Here is a 24,238-nt window from a genome sequence, read left to right on the forward strand (position 1 = left end):
TCGGCGCCGTTGAAACCGCCGTTGAACTGCGGGGGAAAGATCGGGGAGAGAGAGGGTAAATGAACGAACGAACGAATGATCGAATGAGAGGAAAGTAGCGTACGGCGACGGCGCAGCAGTAGTGGCAGCCAGTGCCGGGTGTTTCGAAGTGTGCGTCTATCAGCGAACCGCTGATCCCGCTGCCAAACACTGTGTGTGTGCGTAAAGTTGTGTTAGACTGTCTGGCTATGCAATGGATGTATCCTATGGCTCTTTGCGTGCGTGTGTGTTAGGGCGTCTGTATTCCTGTGAGGCCGGTGCGTGTGTGGGACGACCGTGGCTAGATGTTTGTTAGGAGTAGTAAGGTGTGTGTGTTTTCCGCTCATGAGCGAACTGTTGTGAGTGGCTAAACGGGTCTGGCTGTTGGCCCTATCTATCTGTGTGTGGGTCTGTTCCTCAGTGAGTTGCTGGCAACCGTGACGATATTGCGCTCTTGCGGGCGGGGAGAGTTGACTGGTCGTTCGTCTCAATCTGCAGCCGCTACCGGCGCTGCCCAGTGGGCGGAGCCAACGAAGCCCAACTCCTCTCGAAACAACGACGACGACGATGACGACAACGACGACGACAACGAGTCGCCACTGCTATGGTTGCTGTTTAAGCGAGCGACGGTTGCTCGCACAGCTCGCGCCTGGTCACTCGTTGGCTGGCTGGCTGGCTGGCTGACTGCTAGAGCCGTTAGCTATTCAGCGGTTTGAGCTGGCAACGATTCGGTCGGTCGGTCGGTCGGTCGTTTGTCTATTCTCCTGCTTTGCTTGCCTCCCTTTTAATTCTCTCTCTCCCCCCGTCGAGTAGTCTACCTCCCTCCCTCTCGCCCTTTGCCGCCGCTACAGTCTGTATATCATCATCGTATTTGCTATCGCTCCCTCCGCAAACATCTACGAGCAACAGCAGCAGCAGCAGCAGAGTTGGCCAGCAGCAAAGCAGACACTCTTTGGCCGCTTGGCCTTTGTCTCGCTCATTCTTTCATCCGCCACCCCTGCGCCGCCGCTTCTTCTTCGTTTTCCTATCGCTCTCTCGCCCTCGCCGCCGCTGCTGCTGCCGCCACCGCCGCCGCCACCACCAGCGCCGCCGCTGCTCTGCTATTCACGTGCGGTTGTAGTGGTAGTTGTCGCCGCCGCCGCCGCCGCCGCCGTCGTCGTTGTCGTCACAGTAGCGGCGGCAGCGGCCGCGGCGACAGGGAGGGCAGGACAGCACCAGCAATGAGCTGAACAGAACGCCTGCGGCCGTCGTCCGAGCATCATGAGGAGCTGCTCAGAACAGCAGCGTTAAAACGTGTGCCGCCTGCCGCCTGGCTTGCTGCAGTCGTCGGGGTCTGGCCGGCCGCCTGCCTCCAATCCTGACGACGAAGACTACCGCTACTGCCGACTGATTGTCGTCGGTTGTTTCGGCTGGTTGGTTTACCGTCTGTAGCAGTGGACTGTTGCTGTTATAGCAGCAGCAGCAGCAGCAGTTTCGGTGTATGCAGCCGAATGCCGTGCTGGGCTGCTTTGATGTCCTGTGGCAGCGCTCCGTCCCCAGCAGCACAAACACCAACCACAGCGGCAACGAGCGTAGCAGTAGTAAGCGCTGACGGGTGAGAAACGACGGACTGGTTTGTTTGACTGACGACCGCGTTTTGTGTCAGTAGCGGCGACGGTAGCCAACCTGTACTAGACAGTCAGCCCCTGCCAGCTCCACTGAATGCCCCTCCCTCGGTTGTGAATGTCTGTCTGTGCCCCTGTGTGACCGACCATAGTCGGTGTTTAATGATGATACGAGCAAACTGCAATAGGACGACCGATACCAGCCACAGGCTGGAGCTGATACTGGTGCTGAGGCGGCAGAAGTAGAAGCAGCTGTATATACTGTGCTGCATTTAATAATAATCGACGAATTCCTACTCGACTAGCACAAGTAGTTCCTTCGGCCGTACCTTATCAGTGAGTGTGTTTCGTAAGGTGTTTCATGATGGCAGTACACGGACGCAGGCAGTTGTACAACAAATAGGGGAACGTCACTTGTACGGACAAACCCTAGCTAAATGACGACTACAGAAAGTGAAAGTGATATATCATCGTGATGTAGCATACCGTATGAATATTGGTGGGAAAAGAGAACGTTTTTTGTGTAAATCGACATAACAGCGGTTCCAACACTCCGTTTCGTTGAAACGTGAAGTACTGATCACTGCCAGCAAATTAGTCCAAATACGTGCGGATAATATCGAAAGGATACTAGATAGTGACAGATTTAGTTGGGGGCAAAAGATTCGCTCGTGTGTGCGTACATAGTTGTAGCTACTGTGAAGTTATTATTATCCTACGCCCAGCAGTACCCCCATAGTGTCGTTTTCGCCGCAGTTTCAACTGTGTACTAACTTGAGGATAGCGTAAATGAAGAACGCAATTATCTATCATCTGTCTATCGGCCTGTTCACTGGTCGTCGCGCCCGTTTGGATACCTGTGAGAAAGAGTGTAACGATGTATCGTTCATTACTGAATTAGAGATGGAAATAGCGCCGCCGCCGTCGTCGTAGCTTGGCTGCAGAAGTGCGTGTCTGTCCCTGTTTCCCTACTCGGCTGTGTGTGTGTGTGTGTGTGCGTGCGTGCGTGCGTGCGGGCGGACGTGCGTGCGTGCGTGCGTGCGTGCGTGCGTGTGTGTATGTGCGAGTGAGTGAGTGTGTGTATGGGTGTGTGAGCTGTGTGTGTGTGTGTGTGTGTGTGTGTGTGTGTGTGTGTGTGTGTGTGTGTATGTGTGTGTGTGTGCGTGTGTGTTTGTGCGTCTTCATTGTGTGCTGTAGTTCTGTCGATCAGCATTTTGCTGGCTGACGCTGATATGCGTTGATACGATGTGTCGCGATATTGGTGAAACGGTGCTCGATGTGTTGTTGTTAATACCCTTCCACAAGTGTACGTTTATTCGACTGTGATATCACTAGGATCAATAGCATTAGCTGTGCCAACAGCGCCACCGCTACAGTTGCCGCCACCGCCGTCTTTGGATACTAATAAAGCTCACAATAAAAATAATATCGAAATAAAAACAACACAGAGAGAACGAGAAACGTCCAGGAAGCAAACGAAGACGACTGTTCGTTCATCTGCTGTCGCTATCCACCTGCATATCGACGTATTCAAGTACAATACAATAGTCCAATGGTTGTCATGATGCTCGACATGCAGAGGGTGTGGGAGGTAAGCAACGTAACAAATAAAAAAATGTAGGAGAAAAGTATAGTGAAATGAATATCGAGGCGGACTCGATCGCATTCACGTGTCTCGATTTTAGTGTGGAACATAGTATCTTAAGGGCCCTTTGCCGATGCGCTTCTGCGGGAAGCCTGTCGATATCCAGGCCAAATTCTAAACTTCGATCGGAGCTTTCTCAGGCTGTAGTAATGCTTCTGACGTCGGCAGCACGAAGCTTACACTAGACAAATGAATAGTATTATACGCGTCCGTACGAGCAGGATATCCATATGAATATGTTTGTCATACAAAGCTACAGAGACTCATTAACGAACCGATGTTGAAAGATCAAAAGTCTAGTTGATAGCCGGCGATAGTTGTGGCGGTAGCTCACGCTAGCAGCTCACCACTTTTTCCAACTAGCGCCCGGTAATACAGCGGTGAGCTGGTGCTCTAGGGGTACATCTTTGGTGTGAACTCATCATCTCTTGCTGGGCCGTTCTGCTGGCTTCGATGGGCTCCTGCCGCTGCCGCCTGCCGCTTGGGTCTTGCTTTCGGTAAGCAGCGCCGAGCCCGGCAGTGGTGCGCAGAGCAGTGAGAGGTGGGCGTCCCCTGCGACTCGCGGGTGGGAGAAATCAGTCGGAACAACGAAGGAGCAAAGAAGTTGCCAATCACCCACTGCCAGAGCTGCCACCGACCGACTGCTGCACTGGATTCAGTCCTAGATTGGATAGACGTGAACGACCCCATAGATAGGCGCGGTTTTGTCAAGCTCGTACTTTATAGAAATAATCTATTAACTTTGTTTATAGAAATAATTGTTTTAGAGACGATGTAGTTAATTTCGGGGGAAACGAATATGGGTCACGACCTCTCTGTAGACAAGTAACTACAGTCTGCAACCATGTATGCTTTACAATTACCGTTCACACGCGAGCCGTTTGGGCGCTCACCTCCGTTGAACGCTGGGCTGCTTTTTTTATATTAAATTTTTCGATAACAATTGTGCACCAACAGAACATTGTTGGGGATAGTGGACCGTAGGATTGCCAATTCTAATCTGAATAGTTTTTTATTATAGCGCTTTGACAAGCTCCGAAATCTTTGTTAAGCGGATTTTTAGTATTTCGAAGTAGTGCGCATATCCTATGCTTCTCTCAAGTGGGCGTATTGTACCAAGCGGCGCCAGGCCGTGTAAGCCAGGCATCGTGGCCCTTTTCTTGAAGTAGAGCATTCAACAAAATCATAACGTCTAATTTTACGCCGATAGATCATTGTGCGACTGAAGTATGTTTGTGTTGCGGGCAGTCTTTCAATCTGCTTGTTTCCGCATATTGAGTGAGCTGTCTCGATCGTTGATCGGAATCACATGGGGGTCATATATTAAATATATAACATTACTGTGGTAGTGGCATCCCCGCTGGGAGTTTTTGGTGGCTATTAAAACCCTGTCGCTAAAAATTCTCCGTAATTTAATAGACCTGGTCGAACTCTTCCATAAAAGACGTTTGCTGAATGAAATTTAACCATGTGAAAAATATTCCATTCAATATCTCTGATTTAGGTTCAGCTGCTGAACGACGTTATCAGTGTTGACATATTGTGAATCAACAATGATCGTTCAGCCATTTAGTTGTGAGCGCTTTTGTCGTGAGCCGTTGCCGTTATTCCGATTAAAGCCAGCTCCGATATATTAATTAAAATCGTTTTTTCTTACGCCGCATCTATAGATTTGAAGAAGATTCATAAGTCCGTTTGGTGCGAAATGATGGACTATACAGTTGTTTCAATTGTATGTTTATTACTTTTCGTTGTCAACGGTTTACGAATTGCTATTACGTATCCGAATTCTCGAACTCATCCACTCAGACGAAAAAAAAAAAAAAAAAAAAACCAAATTAGGAGAGTAAATAAATCTTCACGCCTAAAGTTTTCGATGTTGGCCATTAATTAACCCGAGCAAACAAGTCACTTCAAGGCGATGTACCGGCCGGATTCGGTGGTGTGGTGTGCCTATGTATAAAAAGAAGGTTATCCGTATGTAGCTAAGCAGATTAAGGAAGACTGATACGAACTCGTTTTATAATAACGGTGTGATAAGCTGCCATAGCCGGCAATGAAGGTAATTAAATTGTACTACGGTCAATGCCTGAAGATTCTGTATGTTTTGATGAGGCCAATGGGCTAGTATAATCTATATCGGTTGGCGTATGATGTCGGGCTAGCTATATTATGTAATAATAATTTCAAGCAATTGTCTAGAATCAAGTATACCTTGAGGGGACTGTGACGAAGGTTTAAAGTGTTAAGGTTTGAACTCCCATTATAGAACGTTTGGTTAATCATACCTTTCTTTTAGCATGGAGCTATTTGTAAAAGTCTGCGAGAAATATCCATTAAGTAAATGTGAGGACAAGTAGTTAGTTTTCAATCTGGTACCTTTGGTAGTATTTCGCTCAAAACCATAATCATCCATACCATAAGATGCGAACTTTAAAAAGTCTATAAGACCTGATAAGAAAATCCTCTAACTAGCATACTACGGCTACGGCATGCTTCGGAGAAAATTGTGTAGCTTCTGTTAGCGTTTTTGAAAAAAGGGTACCGACGTTAATTTTTCTTCAACCTTCGATCGAAGCACGTCGCTTATTGCATAAAATGGCTTGGTTTCTACAACTTCTTCATTAACTTTACTTTATTTGGGATACGCTATTGGGGATTACGAGGGTTTTTATATGTTAATGAAACACAAACTAAAACTAGAACGGTCTAGATTTAAGCGTTAAAATGTCAGCTATAGGCCGTATTTGAAATTATATATTATAATTTCTTATAATATAGGTTGGGCCTGAATTCATTCAAATAAGTGGCATTGTTCGACTCATTCGGGATAATCTGATTTGTAGGGTATCCATAAACTAGTTCGTAAACCGTCGCAACGACACACGTCTACAGTGTATATATGTCTCTGAGTTGGTTTCACGTGCAGGACCTTTTAAGGTTTCACTGCCAAGTGACAACTACCAAAAATTTACGCCAGTCGAAACATCTGAGACACGTTTTTTTACATAGATTATCACTACGACTTGAACCAGTTGACAAGCCGACTAAACAGACTAATCACTTTTATTTATAAGTAATTCGAGTACGATCTTTGCTATTTACTGAAAAATTTAGTACATTTGTAGTATTATTAAGTATCATTTTCTTGCTGTTGCTCTAATTGCTCCTCCCTGAAAAAATAGGAGATGATCCTCGATAAGAAGATGAAGGGCAGCAGCGCGCCCCAGCAAACGAAAGCCCGGGGTCCCGCCACCACGACGGCCCCAGCCGCTATCAAAGATAACGGCAAGGAGGCGCCATCTGGCGACAAGAGCAAATGCGGAAATCATCAGAGCGATTCCGTCGGCCAAGGTAAGGATGGTAACACCACGAACAAGGGAACCGAGCCAGGTTCATCCGACGAGGCGGTCGACAATAATAATATCACCGGCGGCCTCGGAACAACGCCATCCGAACAACGGCAGCAACAGCAAGTTGCACAGCCGACGCCGGCCATTAAACGTCGTCGGGATCAGGCCGCCACTCAGGCCGAACGCAAGGAAACGTTCAAGGAGAAACGGAGAAGTGCCGTAGAGATGCGCAGACAGAGTGGACCCGCCGCCTCTTCCGAACGCCGTGAGGTAAGCGAAAAACACTGCTAAGAACAACAGTCATGAAAGACGATGATGTATAATGTTAAAAAAAACAGATACCAGTTAGGCGTAATTGCAGCATAATAACGGCAGAAAGGATACTGGCATAATGAAAAATGCAGCTTATTTATATTAAAATCTGCTATGACTTGTACTTGACGCGTTTCTATTTTTTTCTCAATATTCAATGGTAATCCTAGCACGTACCGAGATCGTGATACTGGACTGGAGCTTAACGTAAAACAAGCTATCTAAAGTCGGATAGTTAATCATATCATATGTGACATGTATATCAGATCCTACAGAACCTATAAAACAGCGACTTGTGCAACAACATTTCTTCGTTAAGACCAGCTGAACCCTACGGGTTCTGCGGGATCTTTTACGTTAAACGGATACGATGATCATACTACCTGGTAATAGGTTGTTGCTCGTTATTTTCTCGTGTCAATGTACTTATGCCTCATATGTTGTTTAACTTTAGAACTTTGTAACAACGAACTGTGTTTGTCAATTCCTGTCGTTGATCTCACAGAGACTCCCGCGTCGGGCGCACTCGGAGCCTCGGGAAGATGCCACGAGCGCGTCGAAGGACAAGGAGTCCTCGCAGCCGTCAGCAACAGGCCACACGGGACCGCATACAGCGACTGGCAAAAATACCAAATCAAGAGGAGATCACCATCATCATTTACCTGATGTTTCTGAAGGCGACGAACAACATGAGGGGGCCACTGTACCGACTGGCACCCCCGTCAGCAATGTGCCAATGTACCCCGTCAAAAAGGCTAAATTAACTGACGTCAATAAACATCTCAAATGTCCCTTATGCCACGGGTACTTTGTTGATGCTACGACAATTGTGGAATGCCTCCACTCGTGTGAGTATAATAGGAGTACATAACTGAATACACGTTGCCTTTCTAGTGACAATGTCCTATTAATAATAGCGATCGCAGCTTCGTCCTCAGAAAAAAAAAAAAAGCTGTTGCCGAAAAGATGTCTATTTAAGGCCCGCGAGAGTTTGTGAATGAAATATGTTGGCGTTTTTGGTGACCAGTAACATACATCCCCAGATCGCCGAGCTCTGTCCGTTACTATATTGGCAAACAGTCGGTCGGCCATGCTATCAACATGTCAGGTCCAGGTGTGAGTCAAGCAACATTAGATCATCTTTAGTTATCGCCCACAAGCATCTCTAAGCGGCTTCAATGAAAACAGAAATAATGGCATTTTTCCTTGAAACTACTACACGAAACGAAAAATATGCACAGCTTGTTATTATTATTATTATTATTATTATTATGATGCAATGACTCATCGGACTGAGACGGCCCGCTGGCTTATTTCTTTCTTGCGTGCAACGGCTCACCGTGCTGGTTAGTTCATAGAACAGACCGGAATTTGTTGTGGCGTTAGTGCTCGTCTGCTATTAGGCAGTTGGTTGATTATTTGTATGACGATATGTACCGAATGATATTAAGTTAAATTGTCTCTTGGAGATAACACAATTTGATTACAAGTAACTAGCCTGCCAGAAGTATTTGTCCTGTCGGTACAACAGATCGCAGAAGATACGACGGTAAAATTTATTAATGAATACTATTTTAAGTTGTGTGTGACATTGGTTAGCTGATAACTTTGTGCGTTTGTGCTTATTGTGTACATTAGTTTGTCGTACGTGCATCATCAAACACCTAAGCAAAAATCAGTTTCCTAATTGTCCGGAATGCAAGTTCCAATTAGCTGGGACAAAATTGCATCAGTACCTGCGGAGTGATTCGACACTTCAGGACATAGTCTACAAGCTGGTGCCCGGCCTATTCCGCAACGAGATGGAAAGACGGAGACAATTCTATGCCAATATACCCCTTTCGCGTAAGTAGTTATGTCGCTGTAATAGTAAAATAATGGTTTCCTTTTGAGCGTAGTCATTAGCCCGCCAGCCAAGGACACACTTACTTGTTCCTTACTTGGACAACTTGTTTCATAGCAGTGTTTTTTGGAATTAGCACTAACAAACAATGCCATTGGCTTTGTTTTGACCTGTGACGATTTGAGCTTGCAACGGAAAACTTAGCATTCTACAATTGAACCAATGTCATTTTGGTAATTTGTATTTCAGCCAAGAGTCCGAACTACACGAACCTATCGAGCGAAGAGCGCGGCGATCTGGTCAACGTTGAAAGGCTGATTTTTGACAGTTCGGACAACTTTGCCATATCGTTGGAATATTGTCCGAAGGATCTCGCCGTACGGCAGGTCTGGCTGCGTCCGTTAAGGCAGACACCCGAGATGAGCTATGGTAAACGCTACCTTGAGGTGCCTGGAAATTTCAAGGTGAGGTTGCTTAAGAAGTTTCTTCGTGCTAAGTTTGGACTCGCGCCCAAAGAGACGATCGACATATTATATATGCAGGATATACTTCTCGATGACTATACAATGGTTGATGTGGCCTATATCTACGCGTGGCGGGTCAACGAAGCGCTCAAACTATACTACAAGTTCGGCAATCTCGAGCAGAAACTGCCACCGGAGGAATTAAACGATGTACTCAACAGTAAAACGGACCGAATCGTTATTCGGGGTGAAGACGAACCAGAGTCGATGGATGTCGATCTTAGCGATAGTAAAGTATCGGACCGACTTAAAAATGGAGGCAAAGAACAACCTTTGAAGGTGCAAAAACAGCAAAACAAGCATCAGCAGCAGATCAAATCGGAAGAGGACGAAGATCGAAAGGCATTATCTTCAGTCTGTTCAAGCGCCACTCCCGAAAGTAAACCCACAACAAAGACCAAAGTGAAGAGTGAACATAAAGACAAGGAACACAAGACAACAAAAGCAGAAGAGAAACTAGGCGATAATCATAAAGAAACGGGCACCACGAGCAGCAACGTCAATGTCAAGCTTGTTGATGTCAAAGCTGAACGAAAAGAAGGCAAACGACACTTATCCGCGGCATACAACAGCAACGTCGCTTTAAATAATAATAATAACAACAACAACAACAACAACAACAACAATAGCAACAGCAGCAGCAGCAGCAGCAGCAGCAGCAACAACAACAACAACAACAACAACAACCCTAAATGCAGCATCAGTGGCAGTAGTAATGCTATGAGCACCGCACCAAGCATTATGGATACGCCACCCGCCAAGCGGCCCTGCTTAGGCAAAGAAAGAAAGGAGAAGCTCAGCAAGAAACAACAACAACAACAACAACAAAAGCAGCAACAACAACAACAACAACAAGAGCAGGCTGCGCAAATGGCGGTGGAGGCGATCGAGTCTTCGCTTCAGCTGAATGCACATACTGCGCAACTGCATACACTGGCTCACGTGGCCGCACAGGCTCAACCGGTCGCCGTGCCCGCGGCGCCAACGTCAGTGACGTCATCGTCGTCGGCGTCAACGGCGACTTATAGCACGTCTGTGTCGGATAATAACAACAAACTTTCCCACCCTCACGCCGCAATTAACACAACGACCACAACTGTTCCAACCTCTTCTTCTCTTTATCCTTCTGCTAATTCCTCACCTTTCATTGCCCCTAACCCCCCTGGCGCAGCATCGACAGTTACCCTAAGCACGATGCCGCCACCCCCAGGTGGCCAAGCTGCCGCCGGTGTTTCTTCCGGCCAGTTTTCGCCCCAGCTCCATTTAGCTCCTATTACCCCCGCCGCTGGCGGTGTTGCTGCTACTGCTACTAGCGGCAGTAGCAGCAGTAGCTCGAGCAACTTAAACTCGAACCCTCAAAGTTTAGCTCCCCATTCTTCCTCCGCCTCTCCGGCGGACGATCAACGCGTGTCCCCAGTGACTTCAGTCGCCATGTGCGTTAGTCAGCGGTTGCCGACTAGCGTCCAGGTTATGCAGGTTTCGCCGCACCCGACGGTCACGGCTGTATCCGCCGTCACCGCCGCCGGGGTAGCAGGTGGCCCGTCGCCTGTTTCTGCTTCCGCAGCTTCTGCTACTGCCGCTGTACCCGCTGCATCTGCCGCCCTGATGAAGAAAGCTGCCTCAACGGTGACTACCAGCTGCACTGCCACGAAGCCAAGCGTTCTCGCGCCCGTCGCCAGCGCTGGCGGGGTGAACCCGTTGGCCGGGTGCCAGATCGTCACCGGTCAGCCGGCAGCGGGCCCGCCGCCGCAGGTGGTAACGAGCGTCGCGCCCGCGCCACTTTCGATCGTGCTGTCGTCCAACAACGGGATCGCTGCGGACAAGATGACGATGTGTAGAATAGGTAGGGGAAACCACTAAGTGAATAGTAGCAGTTGAAGTAAGTCTAAGAAAATTAGAGACGAAGGATAAGTGACAATAGCATTGGGTCGGTATGCATTTGTGTAGTATATAATAGGTCATTCTTGTTAAGTCGTTTTCTTTCTTTCTTTATTTGATGGTAATATCGACGATCTTTATTGTTTGATTCTTATTAGATCCAATTATACCCCATTGTTTTATTTTTGACGTGCAATGCTTTCTGACGTCTTTCGACGTTTACCGCAGGTAATCCCTCCGTTGCGTCAGCGACTCCGAGCCAGCAGCAGCAACAGCAACAAGTGCAGCAACAACAACAACAGCAACAGCATTTCCAACAAACGTTCCTTAATCAACAGCTGCAATTGCAGCAGCTGCAAAATATGCTGCAGCAGAACGCTGTTTTGCAGCAGGCGTATGCGCAGGGTGTCGTTGTGCATAATTCGAACGGGACTGTGACCAGCATCGGGGGCCCAAGTCCTCAGACGATGAGCTTCATTACGCTGCCAAACGGCGTCACACTCTCGCCCGTACCGCAACCGGCCCAGCCGCAGCTGCATCCGCAGGCTACTGCACAGCAGTCGCATCACCATCATCATCAACAACAGCAGCCGCAGCAACAACAGCATCATCATCCGCAGGCACAGCAGCAAGCACAAGCCGCACTACCGATGACCGTCCAAGTTCAACAGGCAGCACCACAGCAATCCGGCCAATCGCAGACGCCGGGTGCTCAGCAGACGCTTCTGTTAAACGGGTCACCGTTAAAGCTGTTCTCTCAACAGGGGCCAACAACAGCACAGCTAACCCAGATCGGCCAAATAGGTCCGCTGGGCGCGATGACCGTACAGACCGCACAGCAACAACTGCAGCAACAGCTTATCCAGCAACAGTTTATCCAACAGCAGCAACAGCAACATCAGCACTTGCAACTGTTTAATACTCATCTGCAGCAGCAGCAGCAGCAGCAACAACAACAACAACAACAACAACAACAGCACCACCACCACCACCAGGCGCAACAGCTGCAGTCGACCCTCGTGCAAGCAATTCAGCCCCAAGCGCTACAGCCTCAACAGCAACAACAGCAACCGCAGCAACAACAACAACAACAACAGCAGCAGCAGCAACAACAACAAAGCCTCAACAATAACAGTATCCATGTAAATGTCAATGCGAATAATAGCAATGGCAATACAAACACTGCGGGCAACATTAACAACGGCACGCACAACAACAATCCGGTTGCTGCAAGTAACAACAACAACAGCAGCAGCAGCAGCAGCAGCAGCAGCAACAGCGGTACTACTGCTGGCATCGTCGTAAAGGAGAAAAAACCGACAAAACAACAGAGACTCCCGAAGATCAATCCCCGCAAGACACCCCCTGCGCAGAGCCAAGCCCCTAACAACCAGCAAAGCACTGCTTTGAGCGGTTCACCATCGAGTGCGGCGCCGCCGCCGCCGCCGCTTAATAGCAGTCATAATAATAATAATAACAGTAGTGCTAATAACAATAGTAATAGTAACAGCTCCAGTAATAGTAACAACAACAACAGCAGCAGCAGTAACAACAACGAGAGTAGTGTCTCGAAAAATGCAACAACAATTCCCGTCATGGCGAGTGCTGGCGACAGCAGCTCCGCGTCACTTAACGTCACCACACCTGGATCAAACACAGCGTTGACAGTGGCCAGCATCACTAGTGCTACAAGCAACAATACACCAGTCTCCACCGTCTCGACGATGCTCACCATTCAGCCTGTAGTCAACAACGCTTCCGTAGCCGGGTCAGTAACTCTATCGAAGGCACCGTCAACTCAGGTTTCTTCGATATCCACTGGCAATGTCCAAGCGTCGGTTACTCAGGTGAGATTTCCTACTTTTCCATACCATTTACTTTGCCAAAATTTACAAAAATGGCCAACAGCTAGCCCGATTATTGACAAAAGCGATATATATATATCAGTATTTTTATTATAGGAAATTTTACCGACGAATAGTGCGTATAATAATAATAGCGTATAATGCGAAACGACAGCTTTGTTCAGGTGTTTGTGTGAACGAAAACGCTATTTGGCATTTATTTTCGTGCATGCATAAACTATAACGACCAGGAGTGTCTAACTAATAGGTTCTCCGTTGTGGTTCTAGGCTGCCCCTAAAGTCCTCAGTCCACCCGTTCAGCCGTCAGCTTCATCGGGCGTGACTATCACACCAATTGAGTCGCCGAAAACGGTTTCAGCAGCTTCAGCAAGAGCTTTACCTGCCGCGACATCTGCCAACGCGTCCGCGCCAAACATGACTTCTAGTGCTACTATCAGCCAGTCGAGTGGCCATAGCACTTCGAGCAACAACAGTTCCTCACCTTATGATCCCATAAAGACGTTGCTTACCCTAATGCCTCCGGATCACAAGGACGTCGAGGGCTCACTGAAAGCCGGCGGTAAATCCCTGTCAACGGGCTCGTCGAGCAGTAAATCCATCTCGTCGAGCATCCAGCAAGTTGTGCGAAAACTCCAAATGAGCTCAACACCAGCTGCTGCAACGCTAACTCCCATTACGGCAACGGCAGCAGCAGCAGCAGCGACGGCAACTATGACAACCACAACGTCGAATGCCCCTTCTGTCGGGAGCGCCAGTGGCGTTAGCAACGTAACTGCGAATGGAGTTGCCACGAATATCGCGGCCGTCGGCACCTCCGCCGACGCCGCCGTGACCAACACTCCGGGCAACTCCGCTTTACCCGTTTCGAATGCCCAGTCAATGACGACTGCAACTACGGGTGCTGGCGGCGGCGGCAGCAGCAGCAGCAGCAGCAGCAACAAAAACAATCTAAATACTAACAACAACACTAGCAGCAGTGGCAACAACAGCAGCAGCAGCAGCAACAACAACAGCTCGAGCAACAACAGTCGTAAGCCACATATTCCGATTGCTGCGATGCCAAATAGGCCGATCGCACCCAGACCGCCATCCCAGTCTGGTCCATCGGCCCCGACTAAGAGCCACCCTACCGCACAGCAGCAGCTCACTGTCGCATCCTTGACAGGACAACAGCAGCCGGTGGTTCAGCAGTCCGCGCACACGCCAGCTGTTGTCCAGACAGCAGCAGGAACAGCAACAACGACAACAATTGGGTCGACTCCCACAGCTCCATCTGCGGCGGCAGCTGGCACCGTTCTGGCGACTCAGATCCCGGCGAAAACGCCACCCCTCACCGCTGCAATCGCGCCTCCTGCTGCTGCTGCTGCAGCAGCAGCAGCAGCAACAGCGGCGCTCTCTGTTGTAACTGCTTCAGCTGCTGCTACAAGTACAGCTGCTACAGTTGTTGTTCCATCGGTGACGGCAGTTACAACCGCTTCCAGCGCGAGCACCGCTGGAACCCCGAACAATACCGCTGGCCAGACGACGACAGCAACAGTTACGCCAGCAGCGCCAGTCAAATCATAATAGTGGCGTAATAGGAATTACAGGCCTCAGCTGCCGGTCGACAAAAACATCAGGCCTTTTTGAGCTACACTGGCGAGGCACTCACATGATGCAGCTGCTAATACGTGGAGCGACTGTAGCGCAGTGCAATCCACCCCCACCCAGCCAAGCTCCATTGACCATTGTAAACGTGTGTACAGCCTCAACAAGTGAAAACAATGCCAATCCACATAAGAGTGATACATATATATTTGAAAACGAGTCTTTGAAGGGTGCGCCGATAGCAGTGTGGGCGAAATTGGTAAAAGCTAGAGATCTATGTTACATTCTACACATTGTATATATATATAATATCTGGCTGCTTGTCCGTCTGGTTACGAGGTGTATGGTATCTAATAAAGTACGAAAAGGACCAGGTGTAAGCAGGCCAATGGGCTGAACGTGATTCCATGATAATTTCTGCAACATTTGCATACCTGTGTCTCGTTTGCTGAATTAGAAGAGAGAGAACGCCTTGTCTGCCTTCGAACTGACACCTAGAGGCATTCGAGCGTCTACCGTTAAGCAGACCGCTCAGTCATCTCATCCTTCATATATTATTTATCAATGACATACTATCTTGTATAGGCAGATGTGGTGAGTGTGTACGTCGTTAGGTGACACACCGCGTCAACGAGCTATAGTTAAGCCATCCAAGCGAATCGTTTTATGTAAACCCCCTTTTGGCTTTGGCAAGACGTTTGTAAATAGTAAGCAAACGGACACGGACTAGTTAGCTAGGAAGCATACAAATGTCCGCAGTCGCGCAAACATATTTTCATATTGCGAAGGCATTTTGACATTAATTTAATAAAATAACAGGCTATGTAAGCCTGCGTAAAACTGGCCACATTAATCGCTGTTACCTACCCCCTGCCCTGTCCTGCCCTGCCCTGCCCCCCCCCCCCTCCCAAAAAAAGACTCTGTATATTTCGGAAATGTGTATTGGTCCTCGTTGACATGTTCAACGACGGGCTATATTAATTTGTTACAACCAACCGTGTCTGGAACTAGTTATACCGAAAGTGTCGTCCAGTAACCGATGTCACTCTTAATAACGGCAATGAAATCAGCGAGCGTTCAGCGATCGGAAAGCACGTTATAGGTCGTTTTTTTTTCTATCTATCTATTGTTTTGTTTGGACATGTAGCCGAAATGGAAGCCAAGACGGATCCCTGGATCTCTATTGTACATACGTAACCAATAACGACACATATAACAGCAGCAGCAGCAGCAGCAGCAGCAGCAGCAGCAGCAGCAGCAGCGTAGTCGAATTGAGCTTCCCTGTGTATGAGTATAGGGACCTTTTGGCGACAAAAAATATGAAGGTACACCAATTGTCAGGGCAAGTGTGTAACTGAATAGTGAAAAGAACCTGTCTGCTATCTATCTGTACAGAAAAAAAAAAAAAAGCGAACGATACAGAAGGAAAAAACCGAGACGTCTGTGTACACACATTTTCTATAAATGTTGAGCTAGTGGTGTATCATAAACGTCGGGACAAGATCGTCAGGAGATAATCGCGAGGCTAATTACGATGGCGGTGTTGTTCGCGGTGCGACTAGTCGAAGGACAGAAAAGCCGGCAGCCTGTTAAACGCGCAGCTGAATGCGCCTGTCAGTGAAAAGGACTAACGTAGGCCGAATCAGGACCTTGTTTGTGAGACTAGAAAAAGTGATAGAAGGCCTCAGTAACATAACGAAAGCAACATCATCAAAAGCGAAACACCGAATAATAACTGACAAAGTCTGAACATCACAATCTCGCTCAGATAGTACATACACGGATATGTTCGATATACATTACCATATATATATATAAACTGTGCTATAGTAAGCTATAATGTGACAGTAGACAAGCATGCGTATACCTAAAAGAAAGAAAAAAAAACAAATTATTTTGGCGGACGTACATTATGTGAATATATTAATGACAACTATAAATGTAGATTTTGGCTATTCTCGCGGCTATTGGCATATAGCCATCGAGCCACAATTTTGTGGACGATATGACTTAATGAGCATGGACCGATACAGAGTTATACACTTAGTGAAGTTTACATGAGGAAACAATTCAGAGAAACCTCGCGGGTCTAGCCCCCCCCCCCCCCCCCCCCAAAAAAAAAAAAAAAACGGTGGTGGAACCTTGGAGTTTTTTGTTTTTCGTAGACGTAACTAAGACAGGTAACCGGTAACAGATGCTGGCTCATTTGGAACCAGAACGCTCATATGTACAATAGTTTTGGTAAAATAGTCTACGTTAGCAATGACCGGGCAAGCGGGGCATGTTCGCTGGTCAAGGCTAAGCACAATAGCGCTGGGAATCAACAACAAAAAAGAAACATATATGTAATAATAACAATGTATGTATTAACGCAAAGAGATAATTTATAGCATAATAGCGTTCGGTTACCACGTATTTATTATTGGCCCCCATGTACAGTTCGTATATTATTACTATTGCAATTTTTTGGTAAAGGCGAACATAATATACACAGACACACATAAACAAACACACAGTCCGACACGAAGCGGTGGTAATTTGTTGATGTCGTGTGCGTGTCGTTAACGCCATTAGTGATAACGGGAAGGAAGCCGACAATACGTGGGAGGAAAACGAAGCAGACAGAAGACATAATAAACAAACAAAAATAACATGATGCGTCTAACGATGATCAGATATTAATGACGATTATGAAGAGATCTTAACGAATGCTAAAAGGAAATCATCTGAAACAGGAAAAGAGGACATAATTTCAAAGGAACAGGAGTAAATTATGACGATGCATGAAGGATCACGACAATGATAATGATGATGATGATGATGATGATGATAATAATCGAGGAGGGAGAAAAATAAAGGGAGAGATATTAGGTTATCTGTCGAGAGTTACAGAGAAAATCGAAAAAAAAAAAAAAAAAAAATGGGAAGAATAAACTATTTTATAACAAAGAAGTACGAGTAAATCTTTCTTTAGTTTATGATAGAGAATATCATGCCGATAAAAGGTAGATCTAGCCGAGAATAGATTGCTGGATTGACATATACCATATCTAACGGTAAAAGTTCATAAGCTTAATGCAAGGTATTAGCGGCAAAGAAATCTCTGATTGCAAACCTTACTCATAGAAATTGCTATCGCTTAGCTCGGCTATTAATATTATATTTACTATGTTATACTAGGTAATATATAAAATAATAAAAGGAATAATATTAAAAAAAATTAAATAAGCGTTAATAATTAGAGTCTAGGGTGACCCTGTCTTAATTGAATGCGCTATATTTTGATATCGATAGATAGCTTGAACGGGTCCGAGCGTCCAACAAATATATCATTGTTTACCGGACTCTAGACCCAATTATGAACCGGTTATGAACTGTGGTTCGGTTCGTTAGTGTTCTCCTTAAACCTTCTCAGGTCGGTCATTTCAACGACGAAAACACCTCCCGTCATCTGGGAGGTGTCGTCGTGGCCGTTAGAGTCTACAAGGTCGTATCGGGGCGAAAAGATCGTTGCATCGAGTCGCTGGATAGTGCTTGTAGCGCATTATCGTAAATATCCCGCTAATGGTTTTGATCCTGTGCTAATCGCGGTGTGAGGCGAGCGATGTGATCGTGAATAGCTGGTAGATGCCGCTAATGTTTGAGACGTTTTCAAGGTAGGCGTATGCTATAGCTAGACCAGGAATTCTGTTCGGCTAAGAGCTTAGTGAAATTCTCACTGTAGAACAAGGTTGGTGTTCGCTCGATCACACAAAAAGTACTGCCAGGAAACGTTGCTCCGTCTCCATCAGCGTTCGTTTGGGGCCTTTTGTAGCCAACAGCCATCTATTCGTTATTGTACGCGCCTGAGTTTTCCTGTTGGCAGTCGTCTGCCCAGTGCTTAAGGTTTCGGGAAAAACGATTCGCAGCCATTAATTGAATCCATGCAGGATCTTGCCTAAAGTTTGCCATTGACATTATTGCTTGTCGCCTCAATGACCCCCAGCCCGGACGACAGAGGGTAGAAGTCATGCAGTGATACGAGCTTTCCTGGATATGAAGACATGACGACGGTATAGGCGATGATGGTAAATCTGTCTCGCGGAAGGCAACGTTTCCCGCTTCCGGATCATCGCTGTGTGCGTAAACCGGGACGTATGACTGAAGAATATATCGGTCGCGACAATTTCGGCGGCCTATTTGGTTAAAAGTATGCTGATCGCATAAAAGTGTATCACCTTCTTCAGTTGTAGTACATACAGGACTTACCTACGATGTATTTTTAGCGACTATTCGTGTCAGGCGGTCACGCGGCGTGCTAGCTGCTGCATCACTATATTCCAGAATTGGTTCATTCTAGAATAGAAAGCTCTCTTTTAGCTTTGTGTGCCGCTCGTAACTAGTGTCACTTTGCTCTTGGATGTAAACCACAATCCTTTATAGTACTCAGTCTGTCCTTTGCAGTAATTCTTGTAGAAGGTATCGAATTGATTCGACATTAGATCTTGAGCTAAGACAGCCTCGAGACCTCTGAGGCTCGAGGTGCTCCGGCAGCATACGCCGTGACATTGTTGCGTACTTCATGATAGCGCTAGCCTTCACTGACCGCCAATTCTTTAAAGTATGTCCATGTTACCGCTTCGTCAACGACACTTATTTGTAACAATAGCAGAGAGAAAGCTTGTCTGCGACTGTGAAGCGACATCAACACACACAACACAGCGTCAGCCCTTCATATGGACATTTTCACTATGAACGATAGCGATAAACTATTCATTGTTAACAATATAGCAAACAAATTAAACATTATCATTTGCCAGCATTAGAGAATCCTAGAAGGCCATGTGTTACGTCAAGCCGACATTGCCAAGGGGATTTGTCAATAAGCAATGATACGTTGTTGCCACTCGTCAGCTTATACGTTTAGCCTTAATGACACTCTCCTTTTTAATAAGAGCGAATTTAGTTCGCCTTGCTCTTAGGTCATAAGTGTGCCCCCAGTTCTCTAGCTCGCAGTTACAGGGGCAACGACGTGGCAGAAATATTAATGAAAATGAATTATACTACTGAAAGTAAATAATAATAGCGTTCTAGATAGCTAAGTTTCAGCTAACGCACATACGCGGTTGATTGCTCCTATGGGTTGACTATATACGTATATGGCAGCTTATTATTATTAATCAGTAACTTAACGTAAGACGAATTGCTAGTTGTATTTTTACCCGTAATTTGGGCTATATTCCGCACAGGGTGGCACGAACAATAGTGTTAGACGGTTTTAGCGGAACGCAGGGACCAAACGGTCTTAGGCCTAAGAAAAATAGGCACAGAAAATAATGGCGTAACAGTGTCTATGCAGCTATTGAGCAGAGTTCAAATCCCCCTCCGCAGATGGGAAGGTGGTAAAAGATCGAACTTGGACATAATCACACTCCGGTTAACAGCCAAAGGGAAGGCAGTGAGTACCGGGATGCTTCCCCTTGTTTAGATTGCTCGTATTCTGATAGGTTCTTGAAACGACGCGAAGTTACGGTATCGAGACTTGCCATAAAAGGATCAGCCAGGCCTGTTCGGTTCACTGCAGATCGTTAACGTCCTTTGGTGTTAGCCTCATTAGGCTCAAATTTATTCACATGCGTTGATTTATTAATTCAGTTTCTGTGTTACGGTAACATATAGATTGTCAGCTGACGGAATCACGGATCACTATTCGATCGTCCTACCGCGACAACGAATGGCCACTACTATCAGTCGGAAAAGCTTGTGTGGTTTTCCAATATATAGCGCATGTATTGTGGATTGTTGATAACAGGAAACGCTTTCAACCAGTCTCAACGTTTACCAGGTTCGTCGAGCATAGGGCTGAAGATTTCGATACGGGTAGCTGTATGTTGGGAAAACTATTATTGTTCAGCCGAAAAAAACTAGTCACAGTATAAATATCAAACAAATGTGTGCTGAGTAAGATTATTTTCTATTGTGTAATTGTGCGTAAAAATAAAAATTCTTCACGGCCTTGCTTGTTTCTTCACTTCGAAGACGAACTGTTACCTGTCGAGCTTTTCCGTTTTTAGTTGTTATGCAATGTTGGGAATTAATTAAAAACGATTTATGTACTCTTAGTTACGAACCATTGCGTTTTTACCTGTTGTGCTTAGATTTCAAGCAATAACAAATAGTTCAACTTGATTTAGGCAAGATTTTCCTGTTTGAAAAATAAGCTGTGGCGGTCGTAGAGTCCACCTATTGATACATTTAGGCATGTTGAAAGGATTTCTTTTAATACCGGTCAAGTTTTTCCTCTTCCATGCCATTGTCGTGCACATGTAGGTGTATTCTGAGTCTAAAAAAAAAAACGAATGAGGTCTTTCGTACATTGATATTAAGGTTCGCAAAGTAGATTTAGTGTATAAGGCCGTTACGTCACGGTCGCTTCTTTCCGTCTTCGATCTGAAAAAACCGATAACGATTGTCGGCATTCCGACGTATGTAACTAGTACTTGCGACTAGTACAGAAGGATCCCGCGATTAGTTATCTTCACGTTCGGCCCTATCAACCTATATCTTGAATTATCAATCGCATGATAATGGGACCCGCACTTCTGTAGCATCTGGAGCGATGTCCTTGCATGCTCAGGACGTTTCCGAGCTCCTGTAAGTGGTAGGAACCTTTTCATTCGCTCACGTCATCTAGTCTATATGTCACGATTTCATTCAAACACTAGACAATAACAATCGTACATAATGGTACGTTTATACGAGAGGCCACTTCAAAACAAGCATTCCCGATGCTTCCAATGCAAGCCAACGAATACAAACCTTGGACAAACAGTGGACTAAGTTTTTAAGTTTCCTTTCCTATCCTATCGTGGAGTGAAATCAGGCCTAATGGAATATTGACATACTAATGATACGGACAATATCATTGCTGATTTCTCTAGAAATCAAGATGTACCAATCGCTTGACAATGAAAACTTAATGAACATAACTCAATATTCGTGTGCAGCAAAGATGATCATTGTATTGTTTTGTATTTTAACTCGTTTTAGGATCATCAACGTTTAACGTAAGGACCTCGTTGTTTCACCTGCCACGTTTCATTGCACCGAATTTGTTTCACATCTAATAAGCGATGCTTTATTCAAGCTCAAGGCGCTAAACAGGCTAAATGGATAGATGGATGATTGGCTAGTACACGCCGTTTTCTTTCTGATGGTATATTTAAGCACATGCCTGTATATCTTTTACGATTTCGAGCTCATCTTACCCAGTGTGTACTACCGGTATTTATATGGCAATGGATCTTAAAGATGAACAGATTGTTGGTGTTGAGCTTAAAAAGTAAGGGAGTGCCAAAACGGTATGCAGATCCGAGAAGATTCAATGTCGACGAAAACAAGCTTTTAATATAAGGCTCACACGCGATCTTCGTAACACTGGCTTTCGTTTGGAATGAAAATGTACCATATGCCGGTTTTCTAAGTAAATACTCAAACGATATCGGATTTATGACAGTCTTCTTGTGTGAATACGACACTATACCAGAGACAGAAAATGCCTCTCAGGGCGTAATTTATTGGAGGTCATTAGTGCCCAAGGTTCCCCGTTAGCCATAAGAAATTTATTTTAAAATGCTATTGGACGTATGAAAATCTAACCAATGTACAGAGAGATCATATCACAGGTTCAGTCAGATCATATGCCCGATTCACAAGGAATCGGATAAAAATGCTCACGGATAATGTTCCAGAAAACCAAAAACACTAACGAGCTTCACTAGTCCGAAAGCGAGAGAGAGAGAGAGAGAGAGAGAGAGTGAGAGAGAGAGAGAGAGAGAGAGGGTATTGTAAAGCTATAGCAAACATCTTAAAAATCGATACGACGATCAAATCGTAAGCTTGCCGCTAGCAAATCAAGTGCCCATTGCATCTTGAGGCGTTGTCAAGATACATGCTATCGAAGACAGCCTAGGCCAAAGGAGACTGTTTTGTATAGGGTGCTTGAAAAAATGTGAATAGGACGCACCAGTTTAGGGAAAGATCGCTTGAAGCAATAAAGCTATATCCATATTAAAGGACGCAATAAGTACACGTAATTGTGTTGCGCCAGCGATTGAAACCCCACACAGTAGACAAAGAAAAAGCTACATACATTTACCAAGAGCTACAGTGTGGTACGGAATTTCAAGCAGTATATTAATCAAATCTTTTTCTTCGACAGTTCAGCGACCGGTGGTAAAAATTTGAATTTACTAGAAGAATCTGTTCAAGCACAGGACGAAGCACCCACTTAATATATGAATATACGATGATTCCGAACATACGGGTTAGGCGAAAAGGTCTCATAAAATATTCCGTCCATTCACCAGACCTGACGCCAATATGTTTTTTCTTGCAGAAATGCCTTACAGTATACGGTAAAAGAGTGACGATATTGAAAGATTTCAAAGCCACAATTGAGCAAGACCACAAACAGTACTGAAGTTGCTCTTATTAAATCTGCCAATATATAACCCGTTGCCATTAGCAACGATTAAAGCCTCCGCGGCTGGGGACGCCTATACATCTATGTAGATTCCTTTGTATTATAATTACTAGTTATATGTAAATAGAACAGTATTGAAGTTACAGTCATCGTGTATTTTTTTTTTGGAACATCATTTATATTCTTGAATGAACGTAAAAATAGAAAGTAGTTGAATTACGTCATTCAGGAACTAACAATTTTTCTTTTCATTGCCTCTATCAACGAAATTTATAGCGCTTAGATACAGGATCGAGGCTTACCTCGATGTTGCTTTCTAAGCAATATCCTAAGCCCTTGTTTATGTCTAAATCAAGTAAGCGATGGCTATTGATAGTGGTAGTGGAATTTTTACCCATTTTTAATCTTTATTTGTTTGCATAAATAATCGATACATACATACATACACACATACATACATATAAAAGCTGTAAAAGTTATTTTTTTAGAATGCAACGTTGTGTTAATGAACATGTTCCTAAATACTGATGGAAAGCGGTGCCTTTGTTGGACAGTTAGCCTTAAATCGACTTATTTGAGGGCTATAATAACATATGGGACCTGTTTTTTGAATGCAATTGATACGTTAGTTTCTACAAAACGATGCATTCTATCTCCATAAGTGTAGCAACCGTGAGAATTACCCTCTTGTTTAAGATAGCAATGGTTTCTGGCATATGGCTGCGGCCGCTAATACTTCATTAAACCACCTTTGATCTTAGAAAAATCATATGCTATATCACGTTCACCTCCTTTTTCATTAGGATCTTTTTTATTTTAGCCCTCTTGAAAAAATATGCTACTCTATAAGGAAAAACCACGTTAGACTAATTAGGGACATATCTCGTCTGGGCAGATACCAAAGCGTTACAACTGAAAATCGCAGACGATCTACGGTCGGCACCCATAAGAATGTTTTTGACAACATACTTAAATCGAAGAAACTGGCTGTGAACGGGGACGTAAGTCGTTTTCACCTCATTCGTCGCTCTCAGACAAACAACTAAAATGTTTTTTTCGGTTGGTGGTGTACCAAATGGTTTTGGTATACCAATTGGTTACCTAAACGGCTGTGTGCAATTAGCAGGTATCAACTGAAACTTTAA

At 45.4% G+C, this 24,238-nt stretch overlaps 1 protein-coding gene across 5 annotated transcripts in view; it reads left to right on the forward strand.

Annotated features, from left to right (window-relative positions):
- Positions 1-17,581, forward strand: part of LOC111248314 (uncharacterized) — a 66,400-nt gene extending 48,819 nt beyond the window's left edge. For 4 of the 5 annotated variants that reach the window (XM_086985547.1, XM_022800440.2, XM_086985548.1 and 1 more), the window contains 6 exons: positions 6,453-6,890; positions 7,438-7,780; positions 8,571-8,777; positions 9,025-11,142; positions 11,406-13,024; positions 13,310-17,581. In XM_086985547.1, coding sequence (XP_086841673.1) covers positions 6,456-6,890; positions 7,438-7,780; positions 8,571-8,777; positions 9,025-11,142; positions 11,406-13,024; positions 13,310-14,608 — 6,021 coding nt within the window. In that variant the 5' untranslated portion in view covers positions 6,453-6,455 and the 3' untranslated portion in view covers positions 14,609-17,581. Of the gene's footprint in view, positions 1-81; positions 3,214-6,452; positions 6,891-7,437; positions 7,781-8,570; positions 8,778-9,024; positions 11,143-11,405; positions 13,025-13,309 lie in introns of those variants that run through there. The other variant, XM_022800439.2, reaches the window with a different exon arrangement.
- The last annotated feature ends 6,657 nt before the right edge of the window (positions 17,582-24,238 follow it).

Source organism: Varroa destructor, unplaced genomic scaffold, assembly GCF_002443255.2.
Source record: "Varroa destructor unplaced genomic scaffold, Vdes_3.0 BEIS01000003.1, whole genome shotgun sequence".
In the NCBI taxonomy this organism is placed as follows: domain Eukaryota; kingdom Metazoa; phylum Arthropoda; class Arachnida; order Mesostigmata; family Varroidae; genus Varroa; species Varroa destructor.